The sequence below is a fragment of the Myotis davidii genome, unplaced genomic scaffold (genome assembly GCF_000327345.1).
Source record: "Myotis davidii unplaced genomic scaffold, ASM32734v1 scaffold157, whole genome shotgun sequence".
Lineage (NCBI taxonomy): Eukaryota > Metazoa > Chordata > Mammalia > Chiroptera > Vespertilionidae > Myotis > Myotis davidii.
In genome coordinates, this window is record NW_006288722.1 from 159,075 (window position 1) to 180,072 (window position 20,998).

At 50.5% G+C, this 20,998-nt stretch overlaps 1 protein-coding gene across 1 annotated transcript in view; it reads right to left on the reverse strand.

Annotated features, from left to right (window-relative positions):
- Nucleotides 1–302: 302 nt before the first annotated feature.
- The window catches only part of NYNRIN (NYN domain and retroviral integrase containing), a 23,420-nt gene continuing 2,724 nt past the window's right edge, over nt 303–20,998 (reverse strand). Inside the window, exons 2-8 of the mRNA XM_006760827.2 lie at nt 14,099–14,745; nt 12,406–13,980; nt 11,369–11,499; nt 11,150–11,246; nt 9,606–9,707; nt 9,280–9,381; nt 303–4,966 (exon numbers count right to left, since the gene is read on the reverse strand). Coding sequence (XP_006760890.1) covers nt 2,086–4,966; nt 9,280–9,381; nt 9,606–9,707; nt 11,150–11,246; nt 11,369–11,499; nt 12,406–13,980; nt 14,099–14,745 — 5,535 coding nt within the window. The 3' untranslated portion in view covers nt 303–2,085. The remainder of the gene's footprint in view (nt 4,967–9,279; nt 9,382–9,605; nt 9,708–11,149; nt 11,247–11,368; nt 11,500–12,405; nt 13,981–14,098; nt 14,746–20,998) is intronic.

Genomic DNA, 20,998 nt, shown 5'->3' on the forward strand with positions numbered 1-20,998 from the left:
ACATAAACTGGAAAGAGCACTAGCTGGCAAACCACAGCCTGGGCTCTCCTCCTGGCCCTGCCATGAATCAGCCATGGGCCTTCAGATCACTTACCTGAGTGCTGGTCTGGCCTGGTCTGTAAGAGCTTGGGTCAGATGAACTTGAAAAGGCGTTCTTCAGGTCTTCAAATTGGCCTGGTAACATGCAGCAGCCATGCCTCACAGCTGCCCCCCGATGTTTCTATCTCTCAATCCCTCCCCTTCATCTCTGAAATTAGTAAAACTATATTTTTAAAAAAAAAAAAAAAGAACTGGACACTGGCTCCATATTGATCTGTTTATTGATAAATCAAATGAAAAATAAAAGGATATAGGATTATAAATGTGGTTAACAGGAGGAATGGGTATAGCCCTGGAGAAGGAAAATGAGGTTGGCCATACCATTAGAGGGAGAGGGAAGAGAAGTGGGAGGGGAGGAAAAGGAAAGAGGGTATCTGCTAAAACTCCCACAGCTCACCTTTCACTTTATCATGTCATCCAAGCATTCTTTCCTGAACAGAATTAACACCTGGAAATGGTTTAAAGGCCAACAACTAGTAGTTTGTCAACAAGATATGGGAAATGGGGAGGTGGAGAGGATATACGTATAGGATTTTGAGGGATTCTCTGACTTGAACCTGTCACCAGAACCCTCCCTGTCTGTGGTGAACTGAGAGTCAGGAAGCTTAATCCTGGCCCCGGCTTAGCCACAAACTATTGTGCGACTTGGGGCAAGTCACTTTCCCTCTCTGGGCATTTCTTTGGCTGTAAAACAAGCAAATTCTACTCTATGGCAGGTTCTACTCCGGCTCTTGCAATGCCAAGTGTGTTGGCAACCTGAGCTAGGCCAGGAGACTGGCTCAGCTTTGGAGAAATAAAACTCCTCAGAGGCCCAGGCAGAGGGCTCTGGTGCTGGCCTTCCCTGGAGTTCATTTTGTCAGTGGTGGCAGCAACTCAGAGGGTGAGTGTGAGCACACACACCTATGAGAACTCACTCTTGCTATAAGAGCAGTCATTGCAGAGTGCTCAGCCAGAGCCCAGGTTTTGCTCTACACAGAAAGCAGGTCCAGGGGATGGGGGTGATCCAACCACAGCAGTCACACACTATGGGGGCTGGGGATGCAGGGCACAGTGGAGGCAGGAGGAGGAGAGGGCTGTGGGCTTTGGGGTGGGGTTGGGAGGTAGAGCCACATCAGCACCTCACCGTCTGCCACACTGCTCATTTCAGACACCCTCCTCCTTGTAAGAGAGGCCTGGGCCCCTTGGTCTAGTTGAAGCAGCTCTTCAGATAGAGATGCCACACTTGGCATCAAGATCCTTGATTCCCGTGGAGTTAATACCATCACAGCAGGGGTCAGCGTTATCTCCATTAGCTGGAGTCAAATGAGGTAGGCTGACTCAGTCTCCCCCTTGCCTTTCTGTGCTGACAAGCCCGCCCTCCCAACCCAGCTCCAAGCCTCAGGGCCCAGGACTGCCAGCCCTTCCTGGACAGGGGGCAGGCCTAGCCTGGCAGAGAAGCTGGCCATGAGAATGGGAACAGGCTGCCTCTCCACAGCCCGTGTGGATTTGTGTCAACTGTGACAACTACAAGGGCCAAGGGTCCCCAAATGAAGGTCGGGGGAGAGGAGTCTACATTCAAGGTTTCTGTTTGAGAGTGCAATGTGGTTCTGGTTCTGAGGTCCCGAGCCACACTGTTTTATGGTTAGATAGCCGGGAGTCAAATTCTCTGTGTGTGTGCGTGCGTGCGTGTGTGTGTACACCTGCACATGTGTGACAGGGTGAAGGGGATACTTGGGGAAAGACATTGAGCCTGGCCTACCTTAGTAAGGGGAAACTGCCAGAGGCCCATATCTGACAGCAGATTCTCGCAATACCCCGCACTGGGGACATTTCCATAGGGACCCTGGTCCCCAGTTCAAGGCAATTCAGCAAAGCTTTATGAGTAACTTCTCCACAAAAGGCACAAAGGGGGCCCCAGGGGGCTTTGAGAGCACTGATGAGGGTGGGGGGAGGCCTAGCAGCAGCAGCCCAGGACCCTGGGAGTGGGGCCTCCCCCACTGCTTCAGCTCACTGCTCCAAGAGCTTGAAGGACAGGGGCGTGCCACTCTTGGCAAAGGACTTCATCAGACTGCTCGGATAGATGCACCCGAGCTTCTCTGGGGTTGGGAAGCCCCAGACCCTGTAGAGAGACAGGCTCAGCCGGTCCCCGATATAGAAGGGACCCACCCATTTGGCACTGCTGCCATTCCTGGGGAGGGACAGCAAGAGGACCTGGTCGCCCACGTTCCACTCTTTCTCCTGGCTCTCCCGCTTGAAACGCCTGTTCTCCACCTTTTCACTGACCTTGTCAGCCATCCTCCAGTGGAGCTCCAGCAGCTCCCCCGTCAGCTGTAGCAGGAAGACATCCATCTTGAGCCCTTCTATATTGGCACTGCTCATCTCCCACCACAAGGGTCCCATCAGCCTCTCCTGGCCCCCGGTCAGGATCTGGAATGGTGTGGCCTGGGAGGAGGAGGCCCTGAAGGCCAGGTGCAGCAAGGGCAGGGAAGCCGCCCACTTCTTGCCGTGCAAGAAGATAAACTCCTTGAGGGCCCTCTTGAATTCCCAGTAGGCCCCTGAGCTCGTCAGACAGGGAAACTGGAGGTCCCTACTCAGGGAGGTAGCCTGGGCTCCCAGGGCCAGCCCACAGCTCACCAGAACATGCCGGGCAAACTGGGGGCCTTGGGTGGCCTCCAGCCTCACGGGAACACCCCACCTTGCAAATACATGCTGAAGCAGCACTTGGGCCACAGCCATGTGTGTGTAGGGTTTCAGCGGGAATGCTTCCACCCACCTGGTGTTGGGGTCAGCCACAATCAGAACATGCTTGTGGCCCTCCTCACTTACAGTGACTGGGCCCACCACCTCGATCTGCAGGTTCGACCAGGGGGCAGTCGACCTGAGGGGCCACAAGGACTCGATAACCTTCAACTCATTGCCTAGGAGATTTCGGGGGATGCAGAACAAGCAGCTCCTGCAATAATTTCTCACATGCTCCTGCATCCCGGGCCACCACCCCAGCAACCGCAGCTTCTTGTAGGTCTCCTCAGGCCTCTGGTGAGCCCCCACGGGGAGGTCATGCACAGAGAAAATCAGATCCCTCCGGAGCTGCCTCGGGACTACCCAGACTTTGGGCTTCTTATCTCCCTTGAACAGGAGCAGGCCGCTCTCCTGATCCAGGCTGAGCGAGTTAGAGGCAGAACTGAAGGGTGAGGAGTTGGACAATTTCTGCCCAGCCCGCAGTTTGGCAATGACATCTGCCAGAGTGCTGTCACTCAGCTGTAATGCCAGCAAGTTGGGCCTCTTGCCCATGGTATGGGGGGACACTATGGGGACTGGCACATCCGTTGGCAAATTCCAAAACTCCCCGCCCCCCTGTGCACCCTCCTTGGCCAGGTTGTCCACTGTCACAGCAAACAGCGAGCCACGGTAGGAGGTTCGGTAGATAAATGGAAGGGATGGGAGGCCAGAGGTGAGGGATATGATGTAGGAGAGCAGGCTCGGGTGAGGTAGTGGGGACCCATCAGAGGACAGGAAGCCCCGGGCCCTCCACAGGGGCAGAAGCTCCCAGAGGACACTGAAGACCCAGTGGCAGTGAGTGAGGAAAACCACGGGGTAGTGGGACTGGCTGAAGCGCTCCAGGCCACAGGCCACGGCAGCCAGGTGGGCATAGGTAGGTGTGTAAGGCGAACAAGAGAAGGAAAGGGAGACAGGTGGGCTGGTGGGAGACAGGACATAGAGACCAAAGCCAGCACACCACTCATCCTCACGGTAAAAGCAATAGCCAGACATGTGGATGCAGACAAAAGTGGACAGGTCAGAGAAAGGAGGCAGGATCTGGAAGAAACGAGGCATGGAGGATGAGGGTGTCAGCAGTCGGTTTTCCCCCAGCAGGCCCTGGAGAAGGGTCAATTCCAGCGCCCTCTTGCCTTTGTCCTGTACCAAGAGGGCCCATCGGATCAACCATGCTTTGGAAAGCCTGCGGTCCTCCCATGCCTCAGGGTCCACACTGGTCCGAGCAGCGTAGGAAAGGTCCAGGACCACTGGGATGTCTCCAATGCAGCGGGAAAAGTGTTTGAGGGCCCAGGCCACAGCGTAGGGGCTGTCTCCCCCTGACTGGGGGCCCTCGCTCTCCTCGTCGGGGAGGAGGGGTTTCGAGGTATAGGCAATGAGGTGCTTTCTCCCTGAGTTCTCCTGATAGACAGTGGCCGTCAGGGCCACTTGGCTCACCATCACCTCCAGGTAGAAGGGCAGCTGAGAGTCAGGGGCCTTCAGGCAGAGGGCAGACACCAGGGCTCGCTTCAGGGCCAGGAAGGCCTTTTCATGCTCCTGGCCCCATTGCCAGTCTGGCTTCTGTTTGAGGAGGCTGTGTAGTGGGCCCACAAGGGCTTCATAGTCAGGGATGACTTCCCGGTGGGAGTCCATAAATCCCATGAAGAAGGAGAGTGCGGTGAAGTTCCTGGGGATGGTCATCTGGGCCAGGTGGGCAAGGACCTGCTGGCAGGGAGCCTTCCCATCCCAGGGGACACCTAGGGACGGAGAAGCCACCACTGGAAGGAGATCGATGTCAAGGGCTTCATCGAGGGGATCGTGAAGGCTGAGGCACCGGAGGATTTCCTCTGAAAGGGTGGGGCACTCAGACTTGAACACCGATGCCAGCGAGGAGTCCTGGTCTTCTTCCTCGGCTGGCCTCTGTGTGTCCTGCCCCACCCTCTGCTCCTCATCCTGTCTCTCCCTCAGCTCTGGCTCTTCGTCCTGCCTCTCTTCCTTCTCCTCCCTAACTTCTTCCACTTTCTGAGGACTCTCCAGGGGCCCTGAATTGGCGGTATCACTCAGCTCAGAGATCCTGGCTGAGCTGGGAGGAAGAGCCTTCCACACCTTCAGGAAGTTGCCAATGTCAGTGTCCAACCTGCACGGAAACAGCAGAGCAGAGGGACTGATGCAATAGGGAGGGAGAAAGCCTGCCCCCAGAGGCCATCCAAGGGGGAAACCACACCTGTGGAAACCCTCTGGAGCTCCACCCCATTGCTCAGTATCCCTGAAGCTGGACAGAGTGCCAGCCTCTGACTTAGCAGAGCCTCAGTCAGGACCATGCCTGCAAGTACTTCCCCTACCTCCACCATGTGCCAGGCCTCAATGTGAGATTCTGCCTTGCTTTGAAGGCTTATACAGTCAAAACTTCATTGACCAAGTGACATTTTCAATTGGGTTTAAGTCAGTGGTTGATAAGAATTAGATGACCGGTGCTTCCAACCTGACCCCCAGCTGAGCAAGCCAGGGAGAGGTCAAGAAGGAGAAGGAGAGGATTCCAAGATGGTGGCGGATTAAGTAGAAGCTGCACTGACACTTTCCCAGGGCCAAACTGGGTATACAACTAAAATATAGAAAAACCATCCTGAATAATCAACTGAAGACTAGCTTGAGAGAACCCTGATAACCAAGGACGGAAAGTGAAGATCGCATAGAGACTAGCAGGAAGTGTGGAGGCATAAAAGGGCTAGCTGGGCTCCCATAGACAGAAGCTGAAGTTCCAGAGGGATATCTCAGCTGTGAGGGGTTCCCACTGAGAACTCTAGAGGCTAAACCCCAAGCTGGGCTCCCCAGCCCAGAGGATCAAGACCAAGAAAGGTGCCCATATAACATCTGGCTGCGAAAAGCAGCAGGGTTGCTGTCTGCCAGGGAGAGACAGCTAGAAATGCAGGCACCCTCTTAAAGGGCCAACGCATAAAATTTCCTGTGTAGCCACTCACCTTAGGCTTTAGCAAAGGGATGACAGAGTGAACTAGAGCTGTGTGAGGAGAATCCAGGGTTCAGGACTCTGGGGCTAGAGCTCAGAGGGCAGCCACCTGGATTCCTGTGCTGAGTCATTCCCTCATACTGCAGAGGACACCTTTCTCAGGCAGACCTTAACCATCCAGGCAGCGTTTGCCTGGGGGAGGAAGCAATTGCTCCACCCTGTTGGGAAAACCTGCTGAGTTTACCTCGTGCTGTGGTCCACAGCCTGAGGCTAATAAGAGAATAACAATCAGCCTGCCAGCAGAGGTGGCTCTGTGGGTGCTTTGAGATTTTGCCTGATCTACTTCTGGATCCAGGGCTAGTAAAAGCCAAGCTTGGTGCACATCTTGGTCTTTTCCAAACTCATCCAGCCCTGGCAGAGGGAGTCACAGTGGTGGGTTGCTTATACCTACAAACAGGGTTCTCAGGGCCAGTCACAAATAGCATCTGAAATTGTACTGCACAGAGACCTTCCAAAGAGACTGGGAGTCACAGCAGATGTGCCTAATACATAGAAACAAACCCAAATGGGCAGCCAAAATGGGGAGACAAAAAAAGCCCCAAATGAAAGAACAAGAGAATTATCCAGAAAAGAGCTAAATGAAGTGTAAATAAGTAATTTATCAGACAGAGTTCAGAATAATGACTATAAGGATGCTCAACGGCATGATACAAAATTAACATCCATAATTCAATGGCATTCTTATACACCAATAATGATCTCTCAGAAAGAGAAAATAAAAAAAAAGATTTTTAGGAATCAACTTAACCAAGGAGGTAAAAGACCTGTACTCAGAAAACTACAGGATGATGAAAAAAGATAGAAAAAGATACAAACAAGCAAAAGAATATTCCATGTTCATGGGTTGGTAGAATTAACATCAGTAAAATGGCCTGCCCGGCTGGCATGGCTCAGTGGTTGAGCATCAACCTATAAATCAGAGGTCACGGTTCAATTCCCAGTCAGCGCACATGCCTGGGTTGTGGGTTTGATCCCCAGAGATGTTTCTATCTCTCCATCTCTCTCTTACTTCCTCTCTGAAATCAATAAAAATCTATATTTAAAAAAAAATTTTAAAGAAAAATAAATAGAATACTACCCAAAGCAGTCTATAGATTTAATGCAATCAAGAATAAACTAAAAATGGATAAGATACTTAAATGTAAGTAGTGAAACACTTAAAATCCTATAAGAAACCATAGGCTACAAAATCTCAGACATCTATCATACCAATATGTTTGCTGATATGTCTCCTAGGGCAAGGGAAACACAGGAGAAAATAATATGGGACTACATCAAAATGAAAAGCTTCTGCACAGCAAAAGAAACCATCAACAAAATGAAAAGGGAGCCTGCTGTATGGGAGAACATATTTGCTAATGATACATCTGATAAGGGGTTAATAGCCAAAGTATATAAGAAATTTATACAAATTAACAAAGGAGGACAAACAATCCAATTAAAAAATGGGCAAAGGACCTAAATAGACATTTCTCCAAAGTGGACATACAGATGGCCAAGAGACATATGAAAAAATGCTCAAAGTCACTGATCATCAGAGAGATGCAAATTAAAATGACAATGAGGTATCACTTCACACCTGTCAAAATGGCTACCATAACAAATCAACAAATTACAAGTACTGGTGAAGATGTGGAGAAAAGGGAGCCCTAGTATACTGCTGGTGGGAATGCAGACTGTATGAAGTTTCTTCAAAAATTAAATATGAACTGCCATTTGACCCAGTGATCCCACTTCTAGGAATATATCCTAAGAAACCCAAAATACGAATCAGAAAGAATATATGTGCCCTTATGTTCATAGCAGCACAATTTACAATAGCTAAGATCTGGAAAAAGCCCAAGTGCCCATCAGTAGATGAGTGGATAAAAAAGCTGTGATACTTTTACACAATGGAATACTATGCAGCCGTAAAAAAGAAGGATCTCTTATCCTTTGAGATAGCATGGAGGGACCTGAAGAGTATTATGCTAAGCGAAACAAGCCAGTCAGAGAAAGACAAGTATCATATGATCTCTCCTATACGTGGAATCTAGTGAACAAAGTAAACAGATGAACAAAATAGATCCAGAGACATAGAAGCATGGGACAGACTGATGAATCTCAGAGGGAAGGTGGGGTGGGGTAGGGGGTGGGGAGAGATTAACCATATATGCATAACCCATGGACACAGACAATAGTGTGGTGAAGGTCTGGGAGGAGAGGCAGGGAAGAGGGTCAACGGTGGGGGGGAGGGAGACATCTGTAATACTTTCAACAAGAAGGTGCAAGAGGGGTAATCAACCAAGGACCTTGTATGCGTATATGCATGGCCCATGGACACAGACAATGGGGCAGTGAGGGCCTGGGGCAGGGGGCAGGGGCAGCTGGAGGGGGTCAATGGGGGATAAAGGAGGACACATGTAATACTTTCAACAATAAAGAATTATTTTTAAACAATTTCTTTTAAAGAGAGAAACAGAAGGAGGGTGGAAAGGGGCCCCAGTGACCTCAGTGAAAAAAAGGGTGGGAGAGTGGAAACTTTGAAACTTTGGCCCTACTCAAACACATTTTACATGGTGACACAGTAGGATGTGCATGAAAAAAGAGAGAAAGGCGGGGAGGTGGGTGGGGAGGGGAAGAAAGGAGGTCTGACAAGGTTTGGGAGAAGGCAGCGGAGAAGCCAGCAGACAAACCTCGACCAAATCACTTTTTTTCCAAACAGGGAAAGTGTGCCTGGGAGGACCTGGCCCAGGAAGCGGTGCCATGCCCAGAAGATCCACCACAGTCCCCCGCTGGGCTCAGGGAACTGGGAGATGGGCAGCAAGGTGGCTCGGAGGGGCGAAGGCCTCAGGATCGGAGTTACTGCAAACCAGTTCTGCTGGCACCAGCAAAGGGGCCTTAGGAAAGTACTAGAGTCTCAGATTTCTCATCTGTAAAATGAGGATAGTGGTCATGTATGCATAACTCAGGTTGTGAGGACCGAAGGGGATAATAAATATGGAATAAATTCTACTTGGCATAGACTGTAGACACAGCTGCCCTTGTACACAATGGAACAAGAACGAGGCTGTTCACTGCAGCACTGGTTCCAATGTCATAACAAGAAAACCATCAATGGCCCTCCACAGAGATCCGATAACTGTTGGGTTCTCCCGTAATGGAATACCACCCGGCCATTAAAGTGAGCCACATGGATTAACAGCTGGGGGAAAAAAAAACAATAAAAATTGAGTACAAATGCCTGTTTAGCACAGATAGTGTTAAAGTGCATGTGCAAAACCATACTGGAAGTGGTTCGTGGATGTGCAAATGAGAGAATTGTGAAAACCTGGAAGAATCAAGTCACTCTGCTCACTGTTAAACACTAAACAAATGCCGGCCAGCACTGAGGGCAAGTTTCTAATCAGTCCCAGGAGGGGCTGGATGCAGGGGAGGCCCATTACCTGTTTGGCTTCCTCAGGAACTCATCCAGGGTGGGGCCATCCCGGCCCAGGGGGTCATCGGGCACCATGAACAGATTCCCCGCAAAGGTGAAGGGCAGCAGGCTGGACTCAGAAGAGAGGAGGCACCGTCACAGAGGAGCCCGTGACCCACCCACACCCCACTGCTGCCTGGGCGTCTCCACAGGGGCGAGGACCCACATCTCCCCTTCGGCAGGTGCTGGTGGGCACTGGCCCAGGGACCCTAACACTGCCCCAGTACCCCACTGCCACAGGCTGCCTGACATCCAAGGGGAGGGAACAGCCCACCCCCCTCTCAGCCACCTCACCGATCTTTGACCATCAGTTTCTTGGAATTATTCATCAGGATGTGGAGCTGCTCATTGGTGACGATGATGCCATCTGTCTCCTCTGCCAGCTTTACCATGAACCTGCAAGGAGAGGGAAAGTCACTGAGACCCAGTAAACAGCCCCTCCCTCCCCTGGGCCTCTGGGGAAAAGAACTTGCAGTTTCACTTTGTGTTGGACAAAGGCTGCCCTTGGTCACTGGGAAGCCAGGGCTCAGGAGCCCATCCCCTCATCTATGCAGCTATTTGGGGTCACCACTAGCCCCTGGGAGGGTGAACTGGGAATGTACACCTCCCAACTGTTTATTCAAACACAGACCCCTATTTTACACATACACATGCGCAGACACCCACAGAAACCCACACACTCATTCCCATCCACACATGCATTTTACTACTTCAGTTTCTGCATCTGTAAAACATAAATGCCTTCCCTCTCCTGCTGTGAGGATTGAACTGAAGGATGACACATGGAAACATCTAGCTCAGCCTCTGCCACACAGCATAGACACACATTTTCCCTTATTCTTCTTCACCAGCACATAACATTCATGTACATGCCAAGGCACATATATGTGTGTGCATGGATACACATATAAAAACATACCCGAAGAAACAAACCTATTTCCCAAGGATCCCTTCTCAATCGCTGTGACCAGAAAGCATGCTATTCCACTAGTGCCCAGCAGAGGGGCCTTCTGCAGAAAAGCCGTCCTCCCTCGAACCCAAGCCTGCATCTAGAGCACTTACACACCTCACCCAGGGGGCTTGCTCTTGAAGGAGAGATGCCTGAGCTGCCCTGCCTAGCCCTTCCCAGGCCTGAATGCTTAGGGTGTCAGTTTTGGGAAAAGTGAGGAGGAACAGAATTTCTTCCTGCCCGGTATGGGAGGAGCCTAAGTGACACCAAGACCTGTGTCTGCCCGGCCTGGACTCCAGCCCAGGACCCGTGACTACCGCAGGGCCTTCCTGCCCCGGCAGAGGCAGCATCGCAGACTCCCCTGTGCACAGTGTGCAGCCAGGTGGGGGACCGGGTGCTTGGGGCTGACAAGTAGGGAGGCATTCGGGCTTTAGCCAGGAAATGGGGCCAGTCTAACCGTTTTCAGAGGCCAGCCAGAGCTCCGGCCACACACACCTCCTCCCAGCGCCAGGGCTGGGGAAGGGGAACACTGGAGCAGTTCCTTGAGACATGAACTTCAACCCGCTGCCTGGGGGAGCAACCCACTCAAGACCCCAGGAGTCACCTGGGCTAGCCCAGCCACAGCAGTGGGTCTCAGTCCGCAGGTTGTGGGGGGAGGGAGCCCGTGAACTAGGGAAATGGAGCTGCAGAGTCCCAAAGTCAGGAGTGCCCCTGGCCTCAGGCAGAGCTGACCTGGGAGCCCTCTCCTCACTGTGTCCCTCTGTGCAGAGGCCATGTGCCATCCCCTCTGAAATGGCCCCCTGGACACAGAGCAGATGAGGCAGGACTCCACCTGACCCACCAGCCCAACCGCAGAGCCCGGCAGGGAGAAGGCTGGGGCCTGGCACACCTGTAATCGTAGGTGGTGATCTTCTTGCCGTTCTCAAGCTGGGAGGGGGTGATCGAAAGCATCTTGAGGGAATGTAGCTTCGTCAGAAAGTGGCTCTCTGGAGGCGAGAGGCAGAAGATAGAGATCGTCAGAGGAAGGGCTAAGTGAGAAAGGCCGTGGTGCAGAGAGGCTGGGTGCTGCTGGAGGGGCTGAGCGGGGCTGGGAGAGTGGACAGCTCACCTCTCACCCTCCGGTTCTTCTTCAGTTGCCAGGTGGGTACAAACACAGTGACCTCCCGGTGTCCCCGGTTCCAGAAATACTGCACTGCCATGGCAATGCCACGGCAGGAGAAGAAGTGCTGGAGGCCATGTCTGTGGGGATGGTGAGAAGTGAGGGAGCAACTTCTTGCCAAGGAACCACCCTGCCTCCACCCCTTCCTCAGAGCCTGGGAAGCACAGTGGGCAATGCCAGGGCACCAGCATCAGCACCAGAGACACCGACAATGCCCTCTCCCTTCCCTCCATCATTAACATTCTGTGAGCACCTACTGGGAGAGCTCACCTCCTGTGTGTTTCATGTGTGTGTGCATGTGCACGGGTGTACAGGGGCCTGCAGGGCAAGAAGAGGAAGAAGGCAGCCTCTACACCCAAAGAGCTCAAGTTAGAACTGGAAGCAAACAAACATTTGCTGACCACCAGCCTTGTGCTGGGAGTGTGCTCAGCACAGATAACTCTCTACCATGTTGGCACATTGAGTGGTCTTACATATATTCACACCAACACATACACACAGTAAGTGCTGTGCAGAGAGGGCACCCTCTAAGGCTTGATCAGTAAAAGCTCCATAGAGGAGGTCTGTGCTGGGCCTTAGGGTTCGGGCTAAACATTTGAAGCCTGGCTGGGGGTTGACCGACACCATGTTATGTGAGGCAGGCTGCAGTGGAAAGAGTATGCACCCCGGCAGTGGACAATCTGAACCCAAAGACCAGCTGGAACCCTTACAGGCTCCGGGACCTTGGGCAAGATTTGTCACCTCTCTTTTCTGCTTTTGTCAAAGAGGGGGAACAGAAACCTACATTTGCAGGGCTGAGAGCTGCTGTGACAACGTCGCACACACTGCCTAGCATGCAGTAGCCACTCAACATAGGCCACTTCCAGCTTTGCCCCATCTGAACCACGTCACCCTTACACAGAGGTCAAAAAGGGGTGCCCACAGTTGCCCCAGGGATGCCCTGTCCCAGCTCCCCAGCATGCCCAGCCTACCCTCATGCTACTCACACCATGGCCACGCTGCTGCCATCAATGACCACTCGCCGCAGCCCCTGGTTCCCAGGTTCTCCCGACAGGTTCAGCTCGAAGGGCGTATTCAGGGCCTCGTGGTACCTCTGGAAGCTGGTCACTGTGCTGTTCGCCTGTGGTTGTCGCGGTGGCTGCCTTGGGGTCCCCTCTGACGCCCCCAGGAGCCCACCCACCTGAGGCTGGTGCTTACTACTGGGAGCTGCGGGGCTGCAGGGCTGGAGATCCTGCCTCCTGGCCTCCCCCTGGCCCTTTGGGGAGGAAGCACTGCCCCTTGACGAAGGCTGGGCCTCTCTCAGGAGTTTGGCTGCATCCACGGCTGGCCCTGGATCTGTGAGCGCCTTCTGCGCTGCAGGCGTCTTCGGAGCTCTGGAGGCTTTGGGGGCCGCAGGTGCTTTGGGGGCCGCAGGTGTTTTGGGGGCCGCAGGCGCTTTGGGGGCTGCAGACCCTGTTTTAGCCACAGGCCCAGTTTGAGCTTTGGGTGCTTTGGGACCTGCAGGTGATGTTTTGGCTGCAGGGATTTTCTGAGCTGTGGGGGTTTTCGGAGTCGCAGGTACCATTTGCGCTGCTGGTGCCGGTTGACCCGCGGCTGCCTTTTGAGCTGTGGGCCCCCCATGAGCAGCTGGCTTTGTAGGAGCCAAAGGCACTTTGGAGGCTGCAGGTTCTGTGTGGCCTGCGGGCATCATCTGGACTGTAGGCACTTTGGGGGCTGCAGATAGCACTTGATTTTGGGGTGGGGTTTGAGCGATAGGCACTGCTGCAGCCACGGGCACTTGGAGAGTCTCAGGCACTGTTTGAGTGTCAGGTACTGACTCAGCCATCGGCTCCCCTTGACCCACGGGCCTCCCTGGAGCAGTAGGCACCCCTTGCCCTGTGGGTGGTGCTGGTAAGGGCTCCTCTTCTGGGCCCTTACAATCCCACTGTACACCTCCTTGATCCCCCAGCTCACTTCCAGCTTGGAGTTGGGGTGTGGAGGTCAAAGGTGGCCCTACCTGTGGAAGTCCTGGGCTAGCTTTGCCCTTTATACAAGAGCCCCCTGAGACCACCAATAAACTCATGACTTTTGGGGGGGTCTCTGGCCTTGGGCAATTCTGTAGGTCTGCCTCTCCTCCTGGTCCCCCATCTGGGCTTTCCACACTGGGCAAAGGAACCAGCTCCTTCTGCTTCCACTCCAGGTTTAAGGGCAAAGGGCTCTGCCCTGGGAGCTTGAACTGAATGGGGCCCAGAGGCCTCTGCCAGAACGGGAAACTGAAGCACGCCTGGGACAGCAGCCAGGCCAGGTGGAGAGAATGCAGTTCATTGATCCTCCAGAAGGTCGTAGCAATGGTCCCTGGCCACAAGGGCCCAAAGGCTGGCCCCGGAGCCCAGGCCTTCCAAGATGGGCACACACCCAGGGTCGTCACCGGAGGCTGGAAGGAGAGTTTGTCTTCCACCCTCTGGAGCTGCCGCTGCTGTGCCACGGCCTGTGAGTGGTTTGCAGGGTCCTGGCTGCCGGCGGCTGGCACGGGCCCTTCCCTGTGGGCACTGTCCGTACCACCTTGACTGTTGGAACCGACCCTGGAGGAAGCGCAAGTTTGTTGGAAAGGTGGGCAGGCCAGTTAGGTGCAAAATTATTTCTTTGGGGTGGAGGAACGGGGTAGGGGCAGAGAAGCCAGACTGATTCTCCAAAACTTACCGTACCAGCTGGTTTGCTGTCTCCTGCTGTGCCTTCTGGCCTGGGCTGGCTCCCAGGCTGGTTAATCTCTTTGAATCTTCTGTGTTCCCATTCTGGAGGGTCCTCATCTCCAGCAAAGGCCCAGTACCATCGCCCACAGACGTCATGGCCGAGCCTTCCTTCGGCTGCTGTGGAGGGCAGATCAGGACCTCGGGGTCGGAGCGGGCGTTGGAAGTGCCAAGGCGGCCGAGCCACTCGATGATGTCCTCCTTGCCCGCAGCATCCCGCACCAGACTCAGCAGCAGCTCCTGGACTGCTGGGGGCAGCTGCAGCAGGTCCCCTGCATACTGGTCACCACGGATCCAGATCAAAGCCCCAAAGGCCCGGGTCACCTCAGCCTCCCAGATACCCCGGGGGGTGCAAACAGGGGCAGGGCCCCAGCGCAGTCGTCCCACCAGCTCCTCCAGCCAGTTCTGGGTCATGATGAAAGACTCGGTCAGCCCGCCCACCATTAGGGAGCCAGTGGGGCCAGGCACCAGGTATGCCTGGGTACTCCAGCAGAGGCAGTCGAGAAAAAGGCCCTGGGCCCCGAGGAAGGCGCAGTGCAGGGCTGGTGGGTAGCGAACCTCCTTCCACAGCTCTGGGTTGCACAGGCCCTTCAGATACTCCTGAAGCCACAGTGGGGAGAACACAGAGGAAGTCATTCCTTTAGGGAGCGGCCACTGGCTCACACTCCCCAACCCAGAAGGGCCATCCCTCACCAAGCAGGTGCCCTTCCTGGCTACCAGAAGCCAATGACTTCCATGGCCAGCCCCTCTCTCCCTGGTCTTGCCCCCTCACACACTCATTTCTTTACAGGAAACTCTGACAGAATGGGGAAGGCCTGGAGGGAAGGGAGCACCTGGGTTTGGAGACAAGGACCTGGTTCTACTTTCAATGTGACCTCAGTAGGTCAGGTTAATTGTGGGAAATGTGTCATCTTTCCAGGGAATGATCAGAGCATGGCCTCAGCCGCTTCACCTGTCTGACAAGTTAAACAAGGTACTCCTAAGGTCCAAGCATTTAAGAATTGTGAAATACCTAGGGGGAGGGGTATTGCATCCTCTAGGTACCAGGAACTTATGTGACCTGGGGCAAGTTGTTTATCCTCCCTGTGCCTATATTCCCTCCGCAGTAAAACGAGGATAACAGTTCTGCATCATTGGGCTATTACAGAGCTTCCATGAGTTAATACAAAGGAAGTGCTTAGCCTAGTGCCTGGCACAGCTTAGTCCCATTTTGCAGGCTCAGAAGGGCTATGCAACTTGTCCAAGGACACACACTAGAGAGTGACTGGGCCAGGATCATAAGCCACATCTGTCTGACCCTGAAACCAGGGATTCTTTCCACTTCCTCAGGCTGACTACACAGTGATAACAAGGTAATCTTGTGGGATTCTGGCTTAATCCCCCTTCAGAAGGTCTGTGGCACAATCTGTACCCGCACCATGGTAACTTTTTTACCCAGAGCAGACAGAGAAGGAGAGGAGGAGATAAGTCGCTGGGCCAGCACCCAGGAAAACCCCACAGATACACACAATGGCTGAACCAGAAGAAAGGCCTCTGGGATTCTGGGCAGACCAAGTCCTCCTGTTTACAGGGTGCACACACTCAGTCTTTAGCAGTTGCTGGGATGGGAGAGGTTGGGTTCCTCCACTAGATGGCTGAGCTCCACCAGGACAATCCCATCAGCTCCAAGGGAGTGTGAGCATTCCCTCTTAATCAGCCAACTCATGTTGACCACATTCACCCTCATGTCACTTCATATCACCATGTTGATAACGGTCATCTTCTTGCTCTCCCCTGACAGTTCCATTGGAAAATAAATGCTCCAGCCCTAACCAGTTTGGCTCAGTGGGTAGAGTGTCAGCCTGCGGACTAAAGGGTCCCAGGTTCGATTCCGGTCAAGGGCATGTACCTGGGCTGCAGGCACATCCCCAGTAAGGAGTGTGCAGGAGGCAGCCAAATCGATATTTCTCTCTCATCAATGTTTCTAACTCTATCCTTCTCCCTCTCTCTTCCTCTCTGTAAAAAATCATTAAAATATATTTTAAAAAAAGAAAAAGAAAATAAATGCTCCATTTTGGGTCCCCAGCAGCTACTCTGAAGATGGCTCCAGGCCCTCTGCTCAGTGCCCAGCCCATTCTTCCCTGCTATGGCCTATTCTTGCCTCTTCCATCTGACCCTGAACTGCCAACCCTTCCCCACAGGGACCGAAATGCACCCCAGCAGTTAAACCCAGGTCTAGCCCCTTTCTAATCAGTCCAAAACCATCTCAAAACATCATCCCACAGGACCTCAGCTGGACGACTGCCAGGCAAGGGTGAATCCGACCAGGTACGGGATCACTCTCCTTAACAAGCTCTCCCATCCCATACGCCCCACACTCTAACCATGTGAAAGCAATATGTAAACTCAAAGAGATGTGCTGGGTTAGGAGATGGTGGGTGGTTTCTTTCTCTTTGTATAAAGAGCTTAAAGTATTTATTGTGCCAATAATTGTTCAATATTTTTAACTAAAAGATATATAGGAATTGAAACAATTTTCAAAATAATAAATCTGAATATTTATTGAACACTTACTATGTGCCACACATTATCTCATGTATTCCTCTCTCAGCCCTGTAAGGAAATTGCTGTCATCCCCATTTTAGAGGAGCAAGGTTGGGCCCAAGGTTACACAGATAGTAGGCTGGGACACTCAGCCAGTCTGACTCCAATGTATAACCATGATGTTGTCTATAGTTTCAAGCAAAAAAAGATAAAAAGAAGAAAAGGTATACAGCAGGCATTTATATCCAGTAAATACCTGGAGCACTTTTTCTGCATAAAGCCTACCCAGACCGTTTTCCTCCAAGAGGAAAAAAGTAGAGATGAGGCAGGAACAAAATAAGCACATAAAAATAATGATGTGTTTGTAAAAACATATTGCCCAATGTCCCACAGGTCCTTTGTCAAATTGTAAATTAAATAAAAACACCACTAAATTACTTAATACTGCTCTATACTTGATCAAGTTGCTTTATTATTTAACACCGAACTTAGGATTCTCCTTTCTCATAAATTCATTATTATTCATCATCTACTTTCCAGAACCATCCAAAATTACACTGCAGAGTACACAAAAGGCTCAGAAAATGGCAACACCAAGAAACTCTGGAATTGGAATTGAAGGGGAACATGAAAAAAAAAAAATTAAGGCAAACTGAGGTAAAGTTGTTTGAATAACACAGGCTTAGCAAGTACCTCCCTACCCACAGGAGGTTTGCTCTCTAGAGAGTTGAAAACAGATCCTAGAATTAGAGGTTTATCAGCATACTTGAGAGTGTAGGTACCATAAAAAATAAACAAGCTCTCCCATTCCATACGCCCCACATTCTAACCACCTGAAAGCAATATGTAAACACAAAGAGATGTGCTGGGTAAAGGGAGGAGGGCCAAATATGATGTCTACAATGAAGGCCAAGTATAGAGAAACTCATTCTTCTCTTTCAGAGATTCAGCAGCCAACCCTGACGCTCCAGGACAGAGAATAGAGAAATACACTCTAGAAATCCAGCCAGCTCAAGAGCAAAGACAACCAAACAGGTGCCCTAACAGACAGTGCCCCCAGATACCCGTACAGCCACGCTCCAGATCAGTAAGCCTCAGTCTCAGTTCCCAGTTGGCTTTTTGGGTCTTACCCTTAACCATGCAAAGATTACCAAACATATGAAGAAAACTAATGTGAGGTAAATATGCAAAAGATATATAGGAAGAGGTGGGGAGCAACTTGAAGAAAAAGAAAGTAGGGAGGGAGAAGAAACCTTCAGAAAGTTTACTATCATTCTCCTCGCCGTGGTTCTCAACCTTCTAGCCCTTTAAATACAGTTCCTCATGGTATAACCCAACCATAAAATTATTTTCGTTGCTACTTCAAAACTGTAATGTTGCTACTGTTATGAATTGTAATGTAAATATCTGATATGCAGGATAGTCTTAGGTGACCCCTGTGAAAGGGTCGTTTGACCGCCAAAGGGGTCGCAACCCACAGGTTGAGAACCGCTACCTTAGAGAGCTAATAGAGAATATTGTACACACTGAACAAGAATAGGATACTATATTTTAAAAGAGAATTCAGAGAGAACATAAATGACTTTTAGACTTTAAAAATATGATGGCAGAGCCCTCACTGGTTTGGCTCAGTGGAGAGAGTCGGTCTGTGGACTGAAGGGTCCCAGGTTCGATTCGGGTCAAGGGCATGTACCTTGGTTGTGGGCACATCCCCAGTAGGGAGTGTGCAGGAGGCAGCTGATTGATGTTTCTCTCTCATCGATGTTTCTAACTCTCTATCCCTCTCCCTTCCTCTCTGCAAAAATTCAATAAAATATATTTTTTAAAAAATATGATGGCAGAAACTAAAGACCCAGAAAGGGATTGGAAAATAAAGTTAAGGAAATCTCCAGAAAGCAAAGCAAAAAGTCAAAGTTGGAAAAAATAAGAAAAGTGGACCAGTCAGTCCAGAAAGTCCAGTGTCTGCATAGGAGTTCCAGGAAGAGAGAGAACATAGAAAACACAGGGGGAAATCATCCACGAAGTATTTCCATAAAATGCCCTAGATCTGAAGAACATGAGTATCCAGATGGAAGGGCCCATCGAATACAATAGTAACTAACAATGGATGAAGACATCTACACAAAGGGGGTCTCGCTGGCAAACCTTAGAACAGTGGGGGAAACTACAAACTTTGAGAGAGGAAAAACTTCGCATACAAAGGACCAGGGACCCAGGATAGCTTCAGACATCTAAAAAGCAAGAAGTCTTTGGAGTAATGCCTTTACTCTTCTGAAGGAAAATAATTTCCCATTTCTAATTCTATTCCAGCCAAACTATCAATCAAGTGACCTTCAGATACACAATTCCAACTTTTTACTTCCTAATCTTTCTCAGGAAGCTACTGGAGAGACTTGCCAGCAAACAAGAAAGGAGACCAACTCTGGAAAAAAACAAAGACAATCTCCAGGATGATAATGAAGAGAATTCTCAGAATTTATTTATCCATTCAAGAAATCATTATTGAGCACCTATGTGTCAGACACTGTTCTAGGATAACAACTGTCTGCAGGCGTAGAGAACAACTAGTTCAGATTGGAGGAAAGGACTCAAGAAACAACCACATTGAGAGCAGTCATCAGTAAACTCTTTACCACTGCTCCATCTTTCAACTTGATGAAGCTAATTTTTAAAACACATTTTTATTGATTTCAGAGAGGAAGGGAGAGGAGAGAGAGCGATAGGAACATCAATGATGAGAAAGAATCATTGATCGGCTGAACTCCCTCTCTTGGGGATAGATCCCGAAACCCGGGCATGTGCCCTTGACCAGAATCAAACCCAGGACCCTTCAGTCCGCAGGCCGGAGCTCTATCCATTAAGCCAAACCAGCTAGGGTTTGATGAAGCTATTGATGGATGTGCTCTAGCAACCCAAGAAAAATAAAGATATTCAGCCCACGAAACAAGACATTTAACAACAACAACAAAAGAAAAAGGGATGCCAAGAATGACAGCAAAGAGAAGTCTCAGGATGACAGCTATGCAGGCCAGACAGGACAGAAGGAAGGATGTCTCTAAGAAACAACTTGGACCTGAAAAAAACACTTTGAACCCATAAATTGACCTTGTAGAAAATTGTAGTGAGAGTCCACTGAAAGTTGTAGAAATTAGCAATAGATACAAAGAAAAACAAGCATATTAAAGAACAAGAAATTCCTGCCCTGACCTGTTTGGCTCAGTGGATAGAGCATGGGCCTGCAGACTGAAGGGTCTCAGGTTCGATTCGGGCAAGGGCATGTGCCTTGGTTGCAGGCACATCCCCAGTCGGGAGTGTGCAGGAGGCAACTGAATTGATGTTTCTAACTCTCTATCCCTCTCCCTCTCCCTTCCTCTCTGTAAAAAATCAATAAAATATTTTTAAAAAAAAGAAATTCTAAACCTCAGTGAAATAAAAAAGAAAGAAAATGTAATCATAGTACACTTAGATGTTAATATTTGCATAAGGCATAATGATGCAAATTCTAATATAAATTGAACAGAAAATTTAAAAATAATTATATTGGAAATAATCAAATCTTCACCTTCAATAATAGGAAGTAAAAAAATGATCTAAAATGGGTTGATCAAAGATAACAGTATCTACAATTTTGTCCTTTGTCTACAAGAAAGGACACTGAAGAGAGAGAGTTGGGAAAGACAGGCAGGGATTCACTGTGTTCTACTGTGAACTTTTTCAAAATTATTGGACTTTTAAATTGTTAATTACTTGGATAAAAGAAAAAAGTTTAAAATAAAGGAGAAGGGTAAGATGCCCACAACACAATTTGGGGGTAGCTCTGATATGTAGCATTTGCCAATTTCTGGGGTGTAAAGACTCCCCCACGGCTGATTTCAAACTACCAATGGAATGCTACTGGTTTGCAAACTTCCTGAAATTTTAATAGGGCCAGCTCCAGCATACCCCTGGCCACTTCCATGGTACTGTGCTCTACGATTAGTGCGGAGCAGGAATAGATGAACTTCCAACTGACAGCCAGGCCAAAAGACAGCAAACCACACCCTGTTCCCCAGCGCCCTGAACCCAATCTCTGGCTCCGCATCACCTCCCTCCCCCATCTTCAAAAAGAGTCTCCAAGAACGGGAGATGCAAACATGTCATCTCTCCTCTGTGAGTCCAATCCTTCCTCACATCATTGCCCAGGATAGAGGGCTTGTCCCTGGGCAACTCGGATCATTATTAAAACCTTCCTTTCCACTTGCTGATTTCACCCCAGAGGTCAGTCATCCCTAGTATTTATTTTTGCTGCCTGGGAATGTAATTCCAGCAATGTCCTCATTTTTAAAAAAAA